General features: G+C 37.5%; 1 protein-coding gene across 1 annotated transcript; it reads right to left on the reverse strand.

Annotated features, from left to right (window-relative positions):
- Positions 1-512: 512 nt before the first annotated feature.
- On the reverse strand, positions 513-12,004 carry LOC114245910 (uncharacterized). The gene is made up of 6 exons (XM_028178223.2): positions 11,822-12,004; positions 7,398-7,555; positions 6,352-6,486; positions 5,475-5,682; positions 3,591-3,735; positions 513-2,229 (listed from the first exon to the last, which is right to left on the reverse strand). Exons 1-6 carry the CDS (start codon positions 11,913-11,915, stop codon positions 2,079-2,081), a joined length of 891 nt encoding a protein of 296 aa, XP_028034024.2. The 5' UTR covers positions 11,916-12,004; the 3' UTR covers positions 513-2,078.
- Between the last annotated feature and the right edge of the window lie 6,847 nt (positions 12,005-18,851).

Below are 18,851 nucleotides of genomic sequence, written 5' to 3' on the forward strand. Positions count from 1 at the left end.
ATGCGTTTCGGTCGGAAGGGTGGGGTAGCCGTTGTAACTATACTGAGACCTTAGAACTTATATCTCAAGGTGGGTGGTGCATTTACATTGTAGATGTCTATGGGCTCCAGTAACCACTTAACACCAGGTGGGCTGTGAGCTCGTCCACACATCTAAGCAATAAAAAAAATTAAAATGTAGGAATGGACGGTCCGTGTTGAGAGCCGACCGCGCGCCCAAGGATGATATTTAAGGCTCTATCTACTCCCTCATTCCCTTGCACTTCTACTCAAGCGTCCGATCTCCCCCGAGGTCAGAATCCGGCGGAGTAAGGGGGGAAATCATAGACCTAATATTCTCTTTTTATTAAAATTAAAATTAGTCATCTGGCTTGAAGTCTTCTTGATAGCTCTGAACAACGTCTGGAACTAAGCCAAGCCGCGTCGCCTAGCTCTTAAGACTCGAATTAAATCAATTTCAAAGATTGAATAATTAATGTTGCGAAATGTGGATGTGAGAAACAATAAACTGAATTGATAATAGATCAAAATTTTATTTCTGAACCATATTTTTTTATATTTTTCTTTTTTAATATACTACGATTATTATAATATAAATATATAGAAATGTTCAAAAGTTTTTTTTTTAAATCACGTATTGACATGACAAAATAAATCGCATTACAAAACGATAATTTGAGTGACAATTTAAACAAAAAGATATTTAGAAAACATATTGCTAATCGATTTTATTCAGGGGTTACAGTCAATCTTGTTGTTAATGTGGTAGCGACATACGCTTGGCGTTCCTCCATAGAAACAGCCCACTGAGTTTCTCGTTGGATCTTCTCAGTGGATCGCCATTCATATCCGGTGGTAGACTCTGTGAAGCACTGCTCTTGCTAGGACTAGTGTTAATAAATTCTCTCTGGTTGAGCCCGTGCGTGAGCTCACCTACCCCTCCAGGCGTAGCTGGGATAGGACCGAATAGATAGGGCTTACTTAGTTTGACAGGCGGTTTTTGGTTAGCAATTCACTAGCTTCATATCAACAAAATAAATTAGAAATCTGTTTTTTTTTTCTTTTAGAAAAAGCAAAACAGTTAAATACGCTTATTCATGTGTATATCAAAAGTATTTATGAATATGTTTAGAAAGTGTAGGTATTTTTTTTCGAAAACGCCAATGATGGACAAAAAAGACAATCCGATACATAAACAAATCTAAATCTATGAGTGACTATGGTCGAATTCGATGAACATAAAAAAATCATCGTCACATCACATTGAATTATCAACAAATTTGTTCTTAAAGAAATTCAATAAAACTTTGAAAATATAAAAGATAGACGACGATTGATTCATACGAAATTATTTAAACAGCCGCAAGATTAAGTACTTATTATTAAGTTAGCAAAACTAATTTATGGAAATAATAGAAAAAAAACACGCACAAACAAAACGAATCACAGAATAAATTAAGCTTTGAGTAGTTTGATCCTTATCTACATTGTAATAAATGCTACAAAATCACTTGCACTAAATAAATTATCTCAGAGGCATCACGTACGAGTATATACAATAAAAATAAATCTAAAGCAAACTCGAGTAGCTTGTGATTGGTTGATGGAGGGATCAAGGGTAGATAACTTTAGTCTCCATATTTCTGTCAAAGTAATACGTTACAATTCAAAAGGAAAATCTATATGCAAAAAAAATATATATATACCTCAACTTCATATGTCAAAGTCGGTGGTGTCATTGACTTTATCTACAGGTGCCCTCTTTTTTTTATTGCCTTTGTAGGCAGACGAACATACAGCCCGCCAGATAGTGAGTGGTTACCGTCGCCTATCGACTTCAGCAATGCTAGGGGTAGAGCCAGGCCGCTGTCTACTGACCTACGACCTGAGTACCCTCTCAAAATATTAAAATAATTGATATATTATGAATGAACATGCGACGTCTGATTCGCAGATAAGTACACCAAACGATTAATTTCGAGATTTAGCTTAGTTTCACAAATATATATTCTTCATAGCTAGAGGGGAAATGTATTTGTCCTACTAGTTAAATCATTTTTTCCTATTAACTTAAGCAATTTACTGAATTAGAGGCACAATACTACCAAGAGACTCCGCATAGTAATCTGGTCGTATTGTGTGTGACAACATTTCTTCTTTGGTAGTGTTCGTTAAAACTAATAAAGTGTTGAAACCAACCGCTTTCCCTAGACCTATATCTTGAGCGATCCTGAAAAAAAAAACAAATTTATTGTAAACAAAAGAAGGTTTTATATCTCATATTTGTAATCGATTTTTTTGTATTTTTGAATTGAAACTCCTTTAGGGGTATGAGGGTAAAATTTTTACAAAACGTCACTCAGGTATGCAACGGAAGTGACATCAAACTACTATTGAAATTATGTCAGTAGTAGTAGTTGTTGTATTTTTCCAACTGGAAAGGCAAATGTATCATACCATACAACCTAATATTTTATATTTTTTTTGTGAAAAATGTTAATAGGAATTGAAATGAAATGAAAAGAATTTGGAACATTAATCAAATAGCATGAAATTAAATTAGTCAATTCAATTGGCAAAATATTAGTCATTTACAATTTAGAAATCTAAACATAATGTGACTGTCAACACTGAGGTTTGAGATTGACATTTGACAGACTTTTGGCGGGAACATATCTTCCTTTTTCCCTTCCTCTAAGTCTCGGAAATCTAAAGTTTTAGATTTGTATAAATATAAACAAGACTTATAAATTAGTTCGCCAAAAAAGTTTCACTTCTGACATGTGTACTTTGTACGTACGCACTTTTTTTATTATTATTCGATTTAGATGATTGTGGCTCATCTGATGCGTATTGTAAACCTGTAGGGAAGGTACCATAAAACTGTCTTTTATGCTTCGAAGCAGTCCTGAATTCCAGTTTAATGAGCGAGCCGTTATACAATACAATTGAGACCTCATGTCTCCATGTGGGTGGTGGTATTCACGTATCTATGATATAGATATAGATATCACATATCTATAATCTTTACCCGCTTTATTTCAGGGGGCAGCGACCTCTTGAAGTCGTCATTTAAGTGTATAATCTATGGTCGTCATGGCCTAAAGGATAAGACGTCCGGTGCATTTATGTTGAGCGATGCATTGGTGTTCGAATCCCAGGCGGGTATCAATTTTTCTAACGAAATACGTACTCAGCAAATGTTCACGATTGACTTCCACGGTGAAGGAATAACATCGTGTAATAAAAATCAAACCCGCAAAATTATAATTTGGGTAATTACTGGTGGTAATATCTCACAGTTTCCCTGGTTAAGTTGTTGTGGTAAAATCAGTTTTCATTTTATCTAGAACTCACCAAAACCGATGAAAATACTAATACATATTATTGAAGTGAAACTTCTTTAGGCGCGTTGAGCTAGGTCATTTCTCTTATTCACATACCCTATTACAAAAGAAATTTGATTGAAGAATGACAAATGAAGAAAACCACAATACTACAAACCACAAAAGAAGTTTCACTTCTTACACGTGCACCAAGTTGCACGCGCACCATTTTTTATAATAATTCATATTTATACGTATTACTCACATGTCACCGATAAAAAGAACTCGACTAGGATCGGTGATGCCGGCTCGCTTCATAGCGAATTCACCGAAAGCTTTTCCTGGCTTCCCAAGCAGCACGGGCTCTCGTTTAACTTCTGCCGTAACCAGGTCTGCAAAAACTCCCGTCCCTACGAGAAACAAGTAGAAACAGAATCTATACTAATATATAAATCTAGTGGTTTTTACGGATGTTCCGTTATAACTACTGAACCATGCATGCGATTGAATTGAAACTTGTTATCCATGTAAAAAATACATTTAGTTCATGGATAGGCTAATATTTATATGAGTGTTGGACTCCCTACACCAGTTGCGGGGGCGTTAATGATTAGAATCTTTGTGGGGTGAGAAATAATAATGTTAATTTTAAATGCCTAGCGAAGCGGGCAAATACAACTATATAGTCAAATATAAAATTTGTCGTATCGAAGCTCGCGCGATTTCTGCTGCAAAAAAATATTTTTTTTTCACCCATTAAAATTAGTAGCAAGCAGAAATACTCTTTGTGGTTACAATAATTGAATAGACCGTTTTTATTTATTTATTTAAACCATGTAGATTAAATCTAGACCCGTAACTAAACAGTTAATGTATGTATAAAGTATTTATAGGTTACAGATACGAAAAAAATCATAAATAACTGTTTAATAATAAAATACTGTTTGATTTTTTATTTCAAATCGCCCCATTTGCTTATTAGGCGACACTCGCTTGTGTTGCCGCAGTACAATGTTTTGAAAATGAATGAAAAATACATATTTGAAAATATTAGTAATTGGCGGTGCGTTCGTATTTCTTAAAACCTTTAAAATTCAAAACAGTTGAGGTATGATACAAATACAACGGAATCTATTTCAAGGTTATGAACTTATTCGATTATTTAAGAATTAAACACTATCGAGTAATTTCTAAAAAATACAGTTCTAAAATTAGAATATCGTTCATTATAATCTAAATTTTTGAACTTTAAAAATAAGCCACCAACCTTAACCAAGAATAAATTCATAATTGTCGAACATAAAAAAACATAGCGGCAAATACATTTTCGGTATTGCACACACGTAGAAACATAAACAATGGGATAAACGCAAACAAATTTGATGTACGACGCACAGCGGAAAAATTTACGTTGAAATAAATTTAAATTTTGCCGTGAAAATATTTGCGAATACCGCGCTTAACTCAATGCAAATTTTTATTGATGCGAACTCGGATGTAGGTTCAATGGTTTTGTGTCTCTATGCAATAAAACGTATGTTATTTTCATTGTAAATACTGATATTGTATTTTTAAAAGTTCCGAATCCATATTTACGCGCTACTTAAATACTTGCTTCATATTGGAGTTTATTATTGATTGGAAACCGATTCAATATAAATGTTTACATTATTAATTGCTTGGGCGAATGCTTCGTCAGAGAGCTCTTGTATTTTTAGTCAATATGTGAGAACGCCTAAGCATTTCAAATAAATCGAGCTCTGTGGCCATTATCGAATGATACGGCGATGTGTTTCCAACTAAATCAAGCTACGACTTCCTGGCTATCCGTCTGCGGTAGTTATGTGTATTAACTGAAGCATTTCATTAATTCTTGTCCTAATTGGTGTCAGGCGGGATGAACAAAAAAAAATATTAGTGACAGCAAATTGAACCTTAAATCCATTTTGTGGTTAGCAGTGCTAGAGCCAGAAAAAGTAACAGAAAAATCTACATGATAATGTACTAATCAGTATTAGATTTACTTCTCTCTTACATATTTTTTTTCGAATAATGAATCATGTACAAAAGTAGTTACATTAAAACATAATATAAGATAAATAAAAATTTTAAAGCATCGGGCTTCAAAGACATGCGTCGCAATATTTACCTAAAGCTAAAAGACCAGGTTTCATTGGCACCGCCCTATCAGTCGCTCCATTTATGAAGAGGACCTCAGGTCTTTTCAGGTAGGTTATGGCTCGGTACATTTTCGGCAAGTTTATCCTAAAGTCGCTGTCAAAAACGACGGCTCCTATCTCTTCGTCGTCTTCTAAATACTGAATATATTCGCCATAGTACTCTGGCCCTAGATCTGGCTGGAAAAGAAACAAATGTAAATTTTTGAACATTCATATTTTTAAGAAAATTTAGGTCAACTTGTGCTTCAAATATTTCTTGTGTCATAAATTTTTTATCTTTGAACAATGTTTCATTTAAAACCTAATAAATTCAAAAGTAAGTATGTAATAAAAATAACATTAATGTTTAATTATGACATTTATACGGGAGTCAACAAAGACGATATTGTCAACTGACAAAAACAAGAAGTGGTTATATTTTTTGTGTGTGTTACCTCAAAACTTTGTTGTAAGGGACACGATTTCAAAGATTCATTTTTTAACTGAGAGCTGATTCTTCTCAATTTAAATCTTATCAAGATCTGACCGGTTGCTTTTTAGTTGTCCTTAATAATGCATAGTCAATAATGCGTATGCAGTCAAATAGTCTTTAAAAGTCTTTTAATCAATTATGCATAATAATGCATATTTGATTGACTTCGATTACATTCTCTATTATATTATTATTTCTCATTATACTTTGTTGGAGACGGTTTGCTCTGTTGTATTTTTTTTACAACTGGATTTGTAGGTAGCATTAGGAATGTTACACTATTCAATCTATTTATTATTTTACTCTTTTTTAAAAGTAAATATTTTTACATACACATAGTTTTGTCTGTCATTGAGAATATCTTCAATACTTACACCTTCCTTGCATTTGAATCCGTGTGCTTCTAAGACTCTTATAGTCTCAGTACAGGTTACACAATAAACAGTTTTATTGAATTTAACTGATTTCAGGTACTCTGCCACTGCGATAGATGGAATGATCAGGCTCTCCTAAAAAGTGTTCCCTAATTAATTAGAAGGACAGCCGATAACATCAATTAAAAACGATTATCACAACAGAAAGTCAAATATAGGTCTTCAAATAGGTTTTTATAATACACATAGTATGATCGAAGGAGCTTCCATTTTATATATGAACATATAAAGATGTATTTAATAAAATGAGTAATATATCGGGGGATCAAAGGCTAATTAGTTTAAGTGAAATTTCGCTAAATATGCGACATTTATTTTTGTAATTAAAAGTCCGTTTCATTTGGTATTAGTATTAACAATTCAAACTGCAATTAAGCTTACTCCATTTAAATAGCTGAAGAAGTTGTTTTTTTTGTTGTGATATTTTATTCCAAATTTTAAACTTTAAATGGTTCACCTGTAAAGTTGCAAAAATGTCGCTTAAACCAAATAGTCACCTGTCGATGCGTAGATAGATATTAAGCACCTTAATAAAGAGCAAATAAATTTGTGTCTGATGTAGGGATCGAGGTTGGTGTTTTTTATATTGTTTTTTTTTTTTTGGCTTTAATGAGTGTGCGTGTTTATGTGCCACCTAGTGTTAAGTGCTTAGAGAAGGCCATATACATTGACAACGTAAACCACCGCCAACCACCTTGAGACATGAGTTCAAGTCTTCGTTTTTACAGTACAAAGGCTGCCCCGCCCTTCAAACTGAAACGCATTGCTGCTTCACCGCTGAAATAGTTGGAATGGTGGTACCAACTCGTACGGGCTCACAAAACGCTTTACCACTAATAGTAAGCTAATAATAAGCTATCACAATAACTTTTATTAGTTAAAAATACGTTTGTTGTAGTGTCAGAGTGAAAGTAATTCCGATGAAAAGCGAATTTCATCTTATACACGCTTTTGTTCTGATTCTAGAGTTCTAATTCAATACTTACAAAGCCGTTGTCGATGCTGGCTGCTTTGAATTGAGCTTCATAATTTGCTCTGGATCGAATGCTGTTATTGGAAACGAAATTCACTGTCTTCCCGCGTTTCTTCATCTGTTTAAAGAACTCTCCGACTCGCGGCAAAGGATTTTGAGTCCATATAACACCTGTGATTTGAAAATCTTGTAGGTATTTATTTGATAATCAGTTTAGCTTTTTAAATTTGCCATTGAAGATTGTTAAGCTTTGTTAATTGACAAGTTGCGTACTGAGCTTTTGTTTCCGGGAAATAGTGGGTCGCGTATCCGATCCGGTGGTACCTAGCTTCTGCAGAGCACTGTTTTTGCTAGGGCTAGTGTTATCAAATTCTCTCAGGTTGAGCCCGTGAGCTCACCTACTCGCTCGCCCTTGAGGCTATCAATGCTAAGAGGTACGGGAAAATATATTAGACTGACTGTGTGATGCAGTAACTAACGCTCCTAACTGCTGGGCTTGAGGTCAAGGTTCGACTTTGGACCGATTTGGCAAATTTTGGTCTTGAATTATTTGTGGAAGTCTAGAGAAGGTATAAAAGATAAATAAATATGAAAATGCTCGGAATGAAATAAAAACAACAATTTTGTTTTTCCTTTGATGTGGACGTCGGACGGATTCCTTTTGTTTGTTTTGAAGTTTATTTTATACAAAAGTTTAGGTCTTTTGTTTATCGATTGAGGCACTACGAAGTCTGCCGGGTCAGCTAGTTATTTAATATAAATACGCTTTTATTAGCTTTGTTTAGCCTCCGCTATAAGACTGTTGAATCTATATATGCCTATGACGTATAATTCCTCGGTATTCACAAATTTCGTTTTTGTCACGCCTGACCGTCGACCGAGTCGTCTGTGATAACGAAAACTGTAAATGATTCTAATCGTCCTAAATAAGACAGTAAAGTACGCGAAACTAAATCGTTATAGTATTACTGTTTAAATTATGGCTTTATTGCTTAACTTAATAATGAAACTAATTTACATACGAATTGAATTATCACTTCTGCCATTGTCAAAGTCAACTTTTTGACACGGCGCCAGCAATGTCATTAAATCATTCACGTTTGGTTTTTAAAGTTATTGTTGATGAAATCTCGTGTGATGATTACAACACTGTTAAACCATTTTTAACGCGACGTATGCTCAAAATAGTTTTATCTGCAGACAGTAATCTGGTGCGTGCGTGATGTAATATGCTTGTTATTATTAGTTGTTACACCATTTGAAAATTTTCTTGATTTAAATTAATTTCTCTTTCATTGGTTTTGGAACACCTACCCTTCCTGCGTATCCCGTGGTAGACCTTTGATAGCGTTTTAAGATAGTTAGACCAATAGTTAAAAAAAATTAAGAAGGCTGATATCTCACGGATATCTCATGTAAAAAAAAACGTTACAATATAATTTTCATAAAAAATTATCATCAGTACAAGGCCACAAGTGAAAAAGTATTTATCACAAAAATGTAAGCATAAGCTGTGAAATAAAACGATAAAAATCATTATAGATAATGAGATCCCGGAAAATTACTGGGATTACTTTGGTTTTTTTTTGTTTGTTTTATATCTAAAAATCACGTGTTCTAAATGTCGAGTACATACTTTTTGGAAACGTGTTACAGAAAAACCACAACGTTTTGCTGTTTTTCATTGTGTACATGGGTGCAGGTGATTACGAACTGTGGATTCCGGAGTCCACAGACATAACGAAGGAAAAGCCACCGCGCCCTTGAGATATTAAATCGAAGTATCAACTGTAAAACAGCTGTTCGACTCTTCGCACTGAAACGATTTACTGTTTTACGGTCGAAATAGATCCATATGAGTATTACGGTAATACGCTGGTACTAATCGCTTAGTCGGTTCTCGCAGCCGCCATACACCGGCCTCTATACGGTACTAGAACGTAGAGATAAATAATAGGTTGGGGAAAAAGTATTTTCGCATTATAGTATGTATGAACTTGTAATAAAACCTCTTTGGCTATACTATTTGTATCTGGCTGGTTTTGGTACCATTAAAAGTTTAAATTTTAAAGAAGATAATTTCAGATTCGAATTAGGAAAGTGTGTGTTCGTACTGTCAGGATGAGTGAATCTAATGAAGAAATTCGATACATTTTAAAATTTTAGTACAAAAAATGTGTCATGTCCCTACCTACAAGATGGCAAAAAGTTATCGAACAAAACGTTACCTACATACTTTAGTTAAATGTAAATAAACCATATTAAAAAATGTTGTGAATTTTCTTAAAAAATACGAAGAAACTTTTCCCCAACCTATTATTACAAGATAGATATCAGAGGAAAGCCTACCACGGTGTCTTTAGACATATTGAAGCGTACATCTTAAGCGACTCGGAATCTCACCTGACTGATTCATCGTCAAGCATTTCGCGTCCAGTGCAGGGAACGCAATCTGGATGTTAAGTTCGCTTTTCCGATTTTTATCGACCGTAACGGTCTCCGCGAGGCTAATGTAGCTTGCAACACTGGCACATCAAGTCACACTCGGACTTTTTGGCGGGAACGCGAGGAGTGAAGTGGTGTGATTTGTTTTATTTTGTCTATTTAGTGTTTCTTCAGGTTTAAATGTGTAATAATGGTGGTTTATTAACTGTTTAATATCTGTGAAAGTGCACAAATGTGGGAAAATGAAACAAAGCTGCTGGACGTAACTTCTCGGGTTCCTCCAAAAAGTCCACTGAAAAAATCTCAGTAAATGACCACCATTTTACTGCGATTATATTTCATCCCATATCATCTCATTTCATTAAATTTCATCCCAGTTGATTAATGTCTCAAATTAATCATCTTCATTTCATTTCACTCCATATTATCATTTTTCATAAAATTAAGAAAATAAAGTAAAATAAGACATGACTTAAAGGTCTTAGTTACAAGGTCATAAAATCTCTTAAAAAAAAAAAAAAGTCACACTCGGGTGTCTTCGGGCGAAATAGGAATTCCCGAACGCGCGTTTGCCTGTCACCTGACGTCAGTCGAGAAGCTACGCGCGCCAATTTAAGTTTAATATAAAAATAATATGTACCTTCGTAATGTTAATATAATTTGTATCATCTGGTGCCTAGTTTTGTTTTCTCCGTTCCTTGTTAAGATTATAATAACTACCGTACACTAAAAAAAAATTAAATTTTTTAAAAAATCGTGTTTTATAATTCATCCTCATTCTCCTGCCGTTCTCCCAGTCACCTGGAGTGGGTGCAACATGTTTTCTTCTTCCATACTTCTCTATCATATACCATTTCTTCGCTCACTCCCCTCTTACACATATCGTCTTTCACGTCATCCATCCATTTCTTCTTAGGTCTACCTCTTCCTCTATATCCTTCCGCATTCATAGTTAAGCCTCTCTTACCAACTTCATTGTCATTTCGTCTCATCACATGTCCATACCATCCCAAACGCGCACTTCTCAACTTCTTTGTCACAGGTGCCACTTTCAGACTTTCTCTAACATATTCATTTCTTCACACATATAAAATAGTGTGCTTGACTTATTTATTTTGAGTGCAAATTTCCCGTTGATAGAAAAGTCTTGTTAATTAACCGCAATGAAAAAACTGTTGCCTTGAAAGTATTTCATAACTTTTGTATCAATTGATTTAATTATCTGCGATTTCAATACGCAGATTGTGTATATTAGCATATTAGCTTTGAAAACGTTCTATATTTTAACCGACTTAAAAAAATGGAGAGGTGAAGGAGGGTTAGTAGCATGGCCTATGGTACGGTCTACCATCAGTAAATGGCGAAGCCGTTCGTAGGACGCTGAGATAATATTCAAAGAATGCTCATTAATTCTTAAGTCTGATTATTCTGTCTGATTAGTCTGATTCTTAAGTCTGATCATTAATTCTTAAGTCTTCTTAAGATGTTCTGGTGATATCCCATATCGGCAACATGTAGCCAATATGTAATCTTTTATGTAGACTTTTATAAAAAATTTAACCGTAAACAAAGACATTTCTGCATTTCGCTGAGATCTACAGTATATAATAAAAAATCCCTAAAATATTTCATGTTCTTATCTGCCTTGATAGTGATTTGTAATTAATGTGTTTCCATGAAAAATCTCCTTCGATAATGGAATCGCCTTCCTCTTCAGTGCGAAGGTCGAATGAGGTCATCGATGTAACAATAACCACGGGACATAGATCCCGTAGGAAATCAGTTTAATATGGAAAGCTTTTCACTTATTTTAATTTTGAAGCAATATGCAATTTTTCTGCCTCATTTTGGTGATGATTAAATAAACACTTTCATCTAACTTCAATTTTTAAAAAAGATGAAAAACAAAATCAAAATCATAAAACAATGATCGAATAAACAAAATACTAATACGAACATATACAAATAATATGAATTATGTAACTAACATACCATCACAATCGGAGAGGACATGGTCGAAGGAATCTAGAAATTTGTTAAAGTCTTCAACACTTAAATCTAATAAATGTTTAGATTCAATACCCATTATGCTTAACACTTCGAGACGTTTTTTTTTGTATACTATAATATTAAAACACGTGTGCACTTAACCTTACTGTGTGAGTGACTGCGCCCGCGTCACCTCGTACGTAAATATAAGCGAATGTTCTAATGGGACTGTTTCCGTTTAATTACGATTTTGTGACGTCATACGGTTTTTCTACGTTTGACGTATAGGTATTTGCATTCTGTTTTTGAGGTCAATTCAGTAATTTTGCTGTCGCCTAACAGCCTGCTGAGATTATGGAACATCTGATGGTGAGTGATCACCGATGCTCATGAACACTAACGATGCCAGGAGTACAAGAGCCATCAAAGAAGATCGTGGGCATATTTTGTCAAATGAATTTTCATTAAATAATGGCATTTGCTTGTTCTTCGTGTAAATGTTTTGTCAGTCTGCTGTAACATAGCAATGTAACATTACCGTTAGTTACACTGCTATGCCGTTTAAGTCTCAGATAAATTGAAGCTACGCATAAATTATAACTATCTGATGTCGTTATAGTAAACTTAAAAAAATATTCAAATATTTTCAGAACTGAAATGTTTATAATATCATTTTGTACATCATAAATAAATCTAATTGAATACACTGTGCGAAGGTAACTCCAAATTTAGTTTGTGAATCAGTTATGAACTTTTCAAGTGGTCTTTAAAATAAAGAATTTCCATTGTTCGCTAACCAATAAAAAGGCTCTCTTGGGACTCACCAAACTTTTCCTCGGTGATAAATTGCAAGCGAAATCGTTCTAAAGGGGTTATCGACCTTCTGTGGCGGTGGATTTACGAAGATTCACGGTTAGGTAGTAAATCGGGATTTCTCTTTATATGTAGGTGTTGGCATATGAAAGAATAATGGAGACATTTAAACATGCATAATTCTTCGACGGATAATAAAATTTGCTTTGTAGTTAGGCACGGAATTATTACTTTTTTTTTTATTGCTTAGGTGGGTGGACGAGCTCACAGCCCACCTGATGTTAAGTGGTTACTGGAGCCCATAGACATCTACAACGTAAATGCGCCACTCACCTTGAGATATAAGTTCTTAGATCTCAGTATAGTTACAACGGCTGCCCCACCCTTCAAACCGAAACGCATTACTGCTTCACGGCAGAAATAGGCAGGGTGGTGGTACTTACCCGCGCGGACTCACAAGAGGTCCTACCACCGTTACCACAGGTAATTATGCAAAAAAAAGTTGCGGGTTTCATTTTTATTACACGATGTTACTCCTTCACCGGGTAAGTCAATCGTGAACATTTCTTGAGTACGTATTTCATTAGAAAAATTGGTACCCGCCTGAGATTCGAACACCGGTGCATCGTTCGACACGAATGCACTGGACGTCTTATCAGTGAGGCCACGACGATTTCTATAATCTATATATTTTGACACTCCCGCTGACACGGTGTAATGGAAATGCGTCGCGAACTTTATCGATTAGAAGTCTCGTCTCCGTGGTGACGGCCTTGTTTTTAATTTCTGTCCCGATTGGTTCCAACATTGACATTCAAAAGGGAAAAGGAAGTTCGCGACACCGTGAAACTAAACGATGATTAGTGCAATTCAGTTTGGGGCCGCTTGTTCTTTCTGATTGCTAATTAGAATAAATTGGCGGGTGAGTCATTCGCGTTTCGGAGATTGGTCTGGTCTATTTAAAATCAAGCTCTTTTCTCTTTAATTCATTTTGATTTTTTTTATTGATCTTATCTTATCTTAGGCGAGCGTACGGCCTCTTATCTTAAGTGGTTACTGGATCCCATAGAAATCTACAACCTAAATGCGCCACCCACCTTATATAAGTTCTAAGGTCTCAAGTATACTTAGAACGGCTGCCCCACCCCTTAAACCGAAAGCATTACTGCTTCACGGCAGACATAGGCAGGGTGATGTTGCCTCACTTGCGCGGACTCACAAGAGGTCCTACCACCGTTACCACAGGTAATTATGCAAAAAAAAATTGCGGGTTTCATTTTTATTACACTATGTTACTCCTTCACCGGGGAAGTCAATCGTGAATATTTGCTGAGTACGTATTTCATTAGAAAAATTGTTACCCGCCTTAGATTCGAACACCGGTGCATCGCTCGACACGAATGCACCGGACGTCTTATCCTTTAGGCCACGACGACTTCTATAGTTCGGTATCTTGTGAGCCAGTAATGATGTAATTTGTACAAAAGCTACGAAGTTTTTCATCCCTTTTACCCATTCCGAGTTATGTCCTGACGGGGATCGATTTGGTGAAATAAACAACCATGAATCCACGGTGATGATTTAAAAAAAGAATGAAAACAATACTACATTGTACCTATGTGTGCTTTTTTTTTATTGCTTAGATGGGTGGACGAGCTAGCAGCCCACCTGGTGTTAAGTGGTTACTGGAACAACGTACCTAAATGCGCCACCCACCTTGAGATATAAGTTCTAAGGTCTCAGTATAGTTACAACGGCTGCCCCACCCTTCAAACCGAAACGCATTACTGCTTCACGGTAGAAATAGGCAGGGCGGTGGTACCCACCCGCGCGGACTCACAAGAGGTCCTACCACCAGTGATTACGCAAATTATAATTTTGCGGGTTTGATTTTTATTACACGATGTTATTCCTTCACCGTGGAAGTCAATCGTGAACATTTGTTGAGTACGTATTTCATTAGAAAAAATGGTACCCGCCTGAGATTCGAACATCGGTACATCGCTCAGCACGAGTACACCGGACGTCTTATCCGTTAGGCCACGACGACTTCAGATTTTATCAAACTTCAGATTTTATCGACGACTTTATATGTTTATACGTTCTATTCCTCCTAATTATATTTATTTTGTTAACTACATATGATTATTATATGGTTATATGTGTATACCTTCTGTTTCTACCAATTCAACTTCTTCTCATCTTTCATCATTATCGAAACTTCTCATCTTTAGTACGGAGGGGTACGTTTGTTGTTGTGAACCCACACGGATTTGTACAGTCGCCCTGTTTATAACTATTCCAATGTCACTAGGATTTAAATATAAGGATATTCTGTGATTGCTTTAAAAGAGGTTTGAAAAGAGTCCTCAATGGTGGGCAGGAGCTTGGTTTTATGTTCCACAGCGAGGGTAATCGCATAGGAAGCTTGCTATATAGTGTAAGCTCGCCTTCGATATCCTATTGACTTTCGTTCAATATAAATTTTTTTTTGACGTGACAACGTCTTATAATTCGATGGAGCCGGCTACATGCACGAAAAAACATGACTCATGCGGCGTTACCTCGCTCTGCGGCGTATGACGTTGTCACGTTCAACTATCGTCAGTAAACCGACTCTACAGACAACCGATTTTTATGGCCCTTTTAGGCAGACGAGCCCACGGCCCACCTGATGGTGAGTCGTTACCGTCGCTCATGGACTTCAGCAATGCCAGGGGCAGAGCCAAGCCACTGCCTAAAATTAATACATTTAAGAAACCCAATTATATTAATTACATTCCGACCTTATATTTAATTCCATATTCGAAATATATTTCGATACGAAATAAATAACTGTGCCATTTAGTTATGACACGAAATCATGTCGGCAACTGCGGCAATTCAAAATATTTTCAAATCTTAAATATAACATGAAAAAGTCGATTTGGTACTTTGAGTTTTTCTATGGTGTAGTTATTATTATTTTTTTTTTATTGCCCTTGTAGGCAGACGAGCATACGGCCCACTTGATGGTGAGTGGTTACCGTCGCCCATGGACTTCAGCAATGCCAGGGGTAGAGCCAAGCCACTGCCTACAAATTTTACATTAATAATTTTACTGGTTGTAGGATCTCTTGTAAGTCCGCGCCTCCCGCCCGCCTATTTCTGCCGTAAAGCAGTAATGCGTTTCGGTTTGAAGGGCGGGGCAGCCGTTGTAACTATACTGAGCCCCGGTCGCCGCCGACCCATTTAGCTTTATTCGCCGACGACACGACTGTTTACTATTCCAGTAGAAACAAGTCTCTAATCGCGAAGAAGCTTCAGAGCGCAGCCCTAGCCCTAGGACAGTGGTTCCGGAAATGGCGCATAGACATCAACCCAGCGAAAAGTACTGCGGTGCTATTTCAAAGGGGAAGCTCCGCACGGATTTCCTCCCGAATTAGGAGGAGGAATCTCACACCCCCGATTACTCTCTTTAGACAACCCATACCCTGGGCCAGGAAGGTCAAGTACCTGGGCGTTACCCTGGATGCATCGATGACATTCCGCCCGCATATAAAATCAGTCCGTGACCGTGCCGCGTTTATTCTCGGTAGACTCTACCCCATGATCTGTAAGCGGAGTAAAATGTCCCTTCGGAACAAGGTGACACTTTACAAAACTTGCATAAGGCCCGTCATGACTTACGCGAGTGTCGTGTTCGCTCACGCGGCCCGCACACACATAGACACCCTCCAATCTCTACAATCCCCCTTTTGCAGGTTAGCCGTCGGAGCTCCGTGGTTCGTGAGGAACGTTGACCTACACGACGACCTGGGCCTCGAATCTATCCAGAAATACATGAAGTCAGCGTCGGAACGGTACTTCGATAAGGCTATGCGTCATGATAATCGCCTTATCGTTGCCACCGCTGACTACTCCCCGAATCCTGATCACGCAGGAGCCAGTCACCGTCGACGCCCTAGACACGTTCTTACGGATCCATCAGATCCAATAACCTTTGCATTAGACGCCTTCAGCTCTAACACTAGGAGCAGGCTTAGGGACCTCGGTAACCGTACTCGTCGAACTCGACAAAGAGTTCGCCGTGCAACCTAACCCATGAATCAGCTCGCTGAGTTTCACGCCGGATCTTCTCAGCGGGTCGCGATTCCGATCCGGTAGTAGATTCATTCGCGAAGCAATTGCTCTTGAGTTGTTAGGTCTCCTTCGGAGGCGCTCGGACAGTTGTTAGCTAATCCCGCCCCTCTTGGCTGAGCCTTTGCTCGCCCACCTGTCCTGGTGAAACTGGAAAGGCCTTCGGGCCACCAGTAAAGTATCAATCATAAAAAAAAAAAAAAAAAAACTATACTGAGACCTTAGAACTTATATCTCAAGGTGGGTGGCGCATTTACGTCGTAGATGTCTATGGGCTCCAGTAACCACTTAACATCAGGTGGGCTGTGAGCTCGTCCACCCATCTAAGCAATAAAAAATAAAAATAAAAAAGGCATGAAATAAAATGAAATGAAATGTTATGAGATAATATGGGAGCACGTAATGATTTATATTTTTTATAAAAAAGTTATCATATAAATATCGTTTTTCATATAAAAAAGTTTTCATTAAAATTAAAATAAGACTGACCTAAAGGTCTTAGTTTTTAGTTAGTTAGTAGAATCAAACAACCTTAAAAAATCATTTCGTGCGCAGTGCGTTTCGCATTACGTTGTTTTTTTTTTTTTTTCCCTACCTAAGCTGATAGCCTTGAGAGGCTATGTCAGCGTAACCCTAACTTTAGTAGGTGAGCTCACGGGGCTCAACCTGACGATGTTGCTAACACGAACCCTAGCAAGAGCCGTGCTTCGCAGAATCTACCACCGGATCGGAAATCGGAAACGCGACCCACTGAGAAGATCCGGCGAGAAACTCAGTGGGCTGTGTCTGAGAGTTAATTTACTCGTCGAGCCCTTCGTCGCAAGCGACGGGTTCGACGAGAACGGTGACCGGTGCTTGAAGTACCTAAAAGCACCGGTGGATCGTGGATCGGGAGGATCCGAGATGACGTGTTTTGGGCGACGTCGACTGCTTTCCATTCTGTCCGCAGGATCGGGAATGTAGTTACCGGCGGCCACGATGAGAGGGTTCTCGTGTCGTGCCGCTTTATCGAAGTGGCGCATGGACGCCGACTGCAGATACTTACTGATGGACTCTAAGTCCAGGTCGTCATGGAGGTCGACATTCCTGACGAACCACGGGGCTCCGACGGCTATCCTGCAAAAACGGGATTGAATAATTTGAAATGATTTTAGTGGAGGTCGACATTCCTGACGAACCACGGGGCTCCGACGGCTATCCTGCAAAAACGGGATTGAATAATTTGAAATGATCGTTGTTTTTAATTTTTGGCTTTCGTTCGTTTTCGTAAACAACCTAACGCGCGATTTCTCGTAACAGGTTCCATTTTTATTTTCAAGCAACCTGTTGCGTTGGTTTCGTAAAAAATTACTCATCTTTATTAGGAAACAGCCTCAAAAATATCGTTTTTATTAAAATATCTCGAACAATAAACATAACCTAAAATGTAAACATTGTCTGATTTTACCAATTTGGCCATTGCTGGGAGACCTGAAAATTGGGCTCATGAAACCTTCTTAGGTATTGTAACTTATGCCCAAATTCTAGGTTGCCTAAATTTATTTCGAAAAAAAAAAGAATAGGAATTTCAAAAATGGATCACGAAAGAATATAATTTTGAATTTAGAACCCACGCACGCCCCATTCGCGTTCTCGCTTCTTTACGCGCAACACGCAAATCTCTAAATTAAACTCTTTTTTTCACCACCGCAATCGCATTACAGCAGAACTTTCCTGAACATTGTCAAGTGCTCGCCTCCCGTTCGCCGCTGAGGAGCCATTAAAGAATCCGCTGGAGAGGAAGAGGACTTGGAGAACATCAGATGTGTCGCGAACGTTGTATTCTCTGATTCAGGCTGTGTTTTCAATCTTCATCGTGCTGCTAAAATATCCCTACCGCCTACGATTGTTTGAAACATTTTCCAACCGCTCACATGGTGTAGCAAATTACAAGGCACATCAATAGATTGCTTGAGTTCAAGAGTGGGGTTCTTAGTCGCTTTTTTTTTCTGCGCTGGGGCTGGAACCATCTACGAGGTCCCCACGCTTAGGGGACGCGCATGATACCTATGTGAGAATGGACGGTCCGTGTTGAGAGCCGACCGCGCGCCCAAGGATGGTA

This window comes from Bombyx mandarina, chromosome 23, assembly GCF_030267445.1.
Source record: "Bombyx mandarina strain Sakado chromosome 23, ASM3026744v2".
Taxonomy (NCBI): Eukaryota; Metazoa; Arthropoda; class Insecta; order Lepidoptera; family Bombycidae; genus Bombyx; species Bombyx mandarina.

Coding starts and splice junctions, on each gene's coding strand:
- LOC114245910 (XM_028178223.2), bottom strand. CDS start 11,915: ATGGGTATTGAATCTAAACATTTATTAGATTTAAGTGTTGAAGACTTT. Junction 3,736..5,474: donor ACCTGGTCTTTTAGCTTTAG/GTAAATATTGCG, acceptor TGTTTCTCGTAG/GGACGGGAGTTTTTGCAGAC. Junction 2,230..3,590: donor GTTCTTTTTATCGGTGACAT/GTGAGTAATACG, acceptor TTTTTTTTTCAG/GATCGCTCAAGATATAGGTC.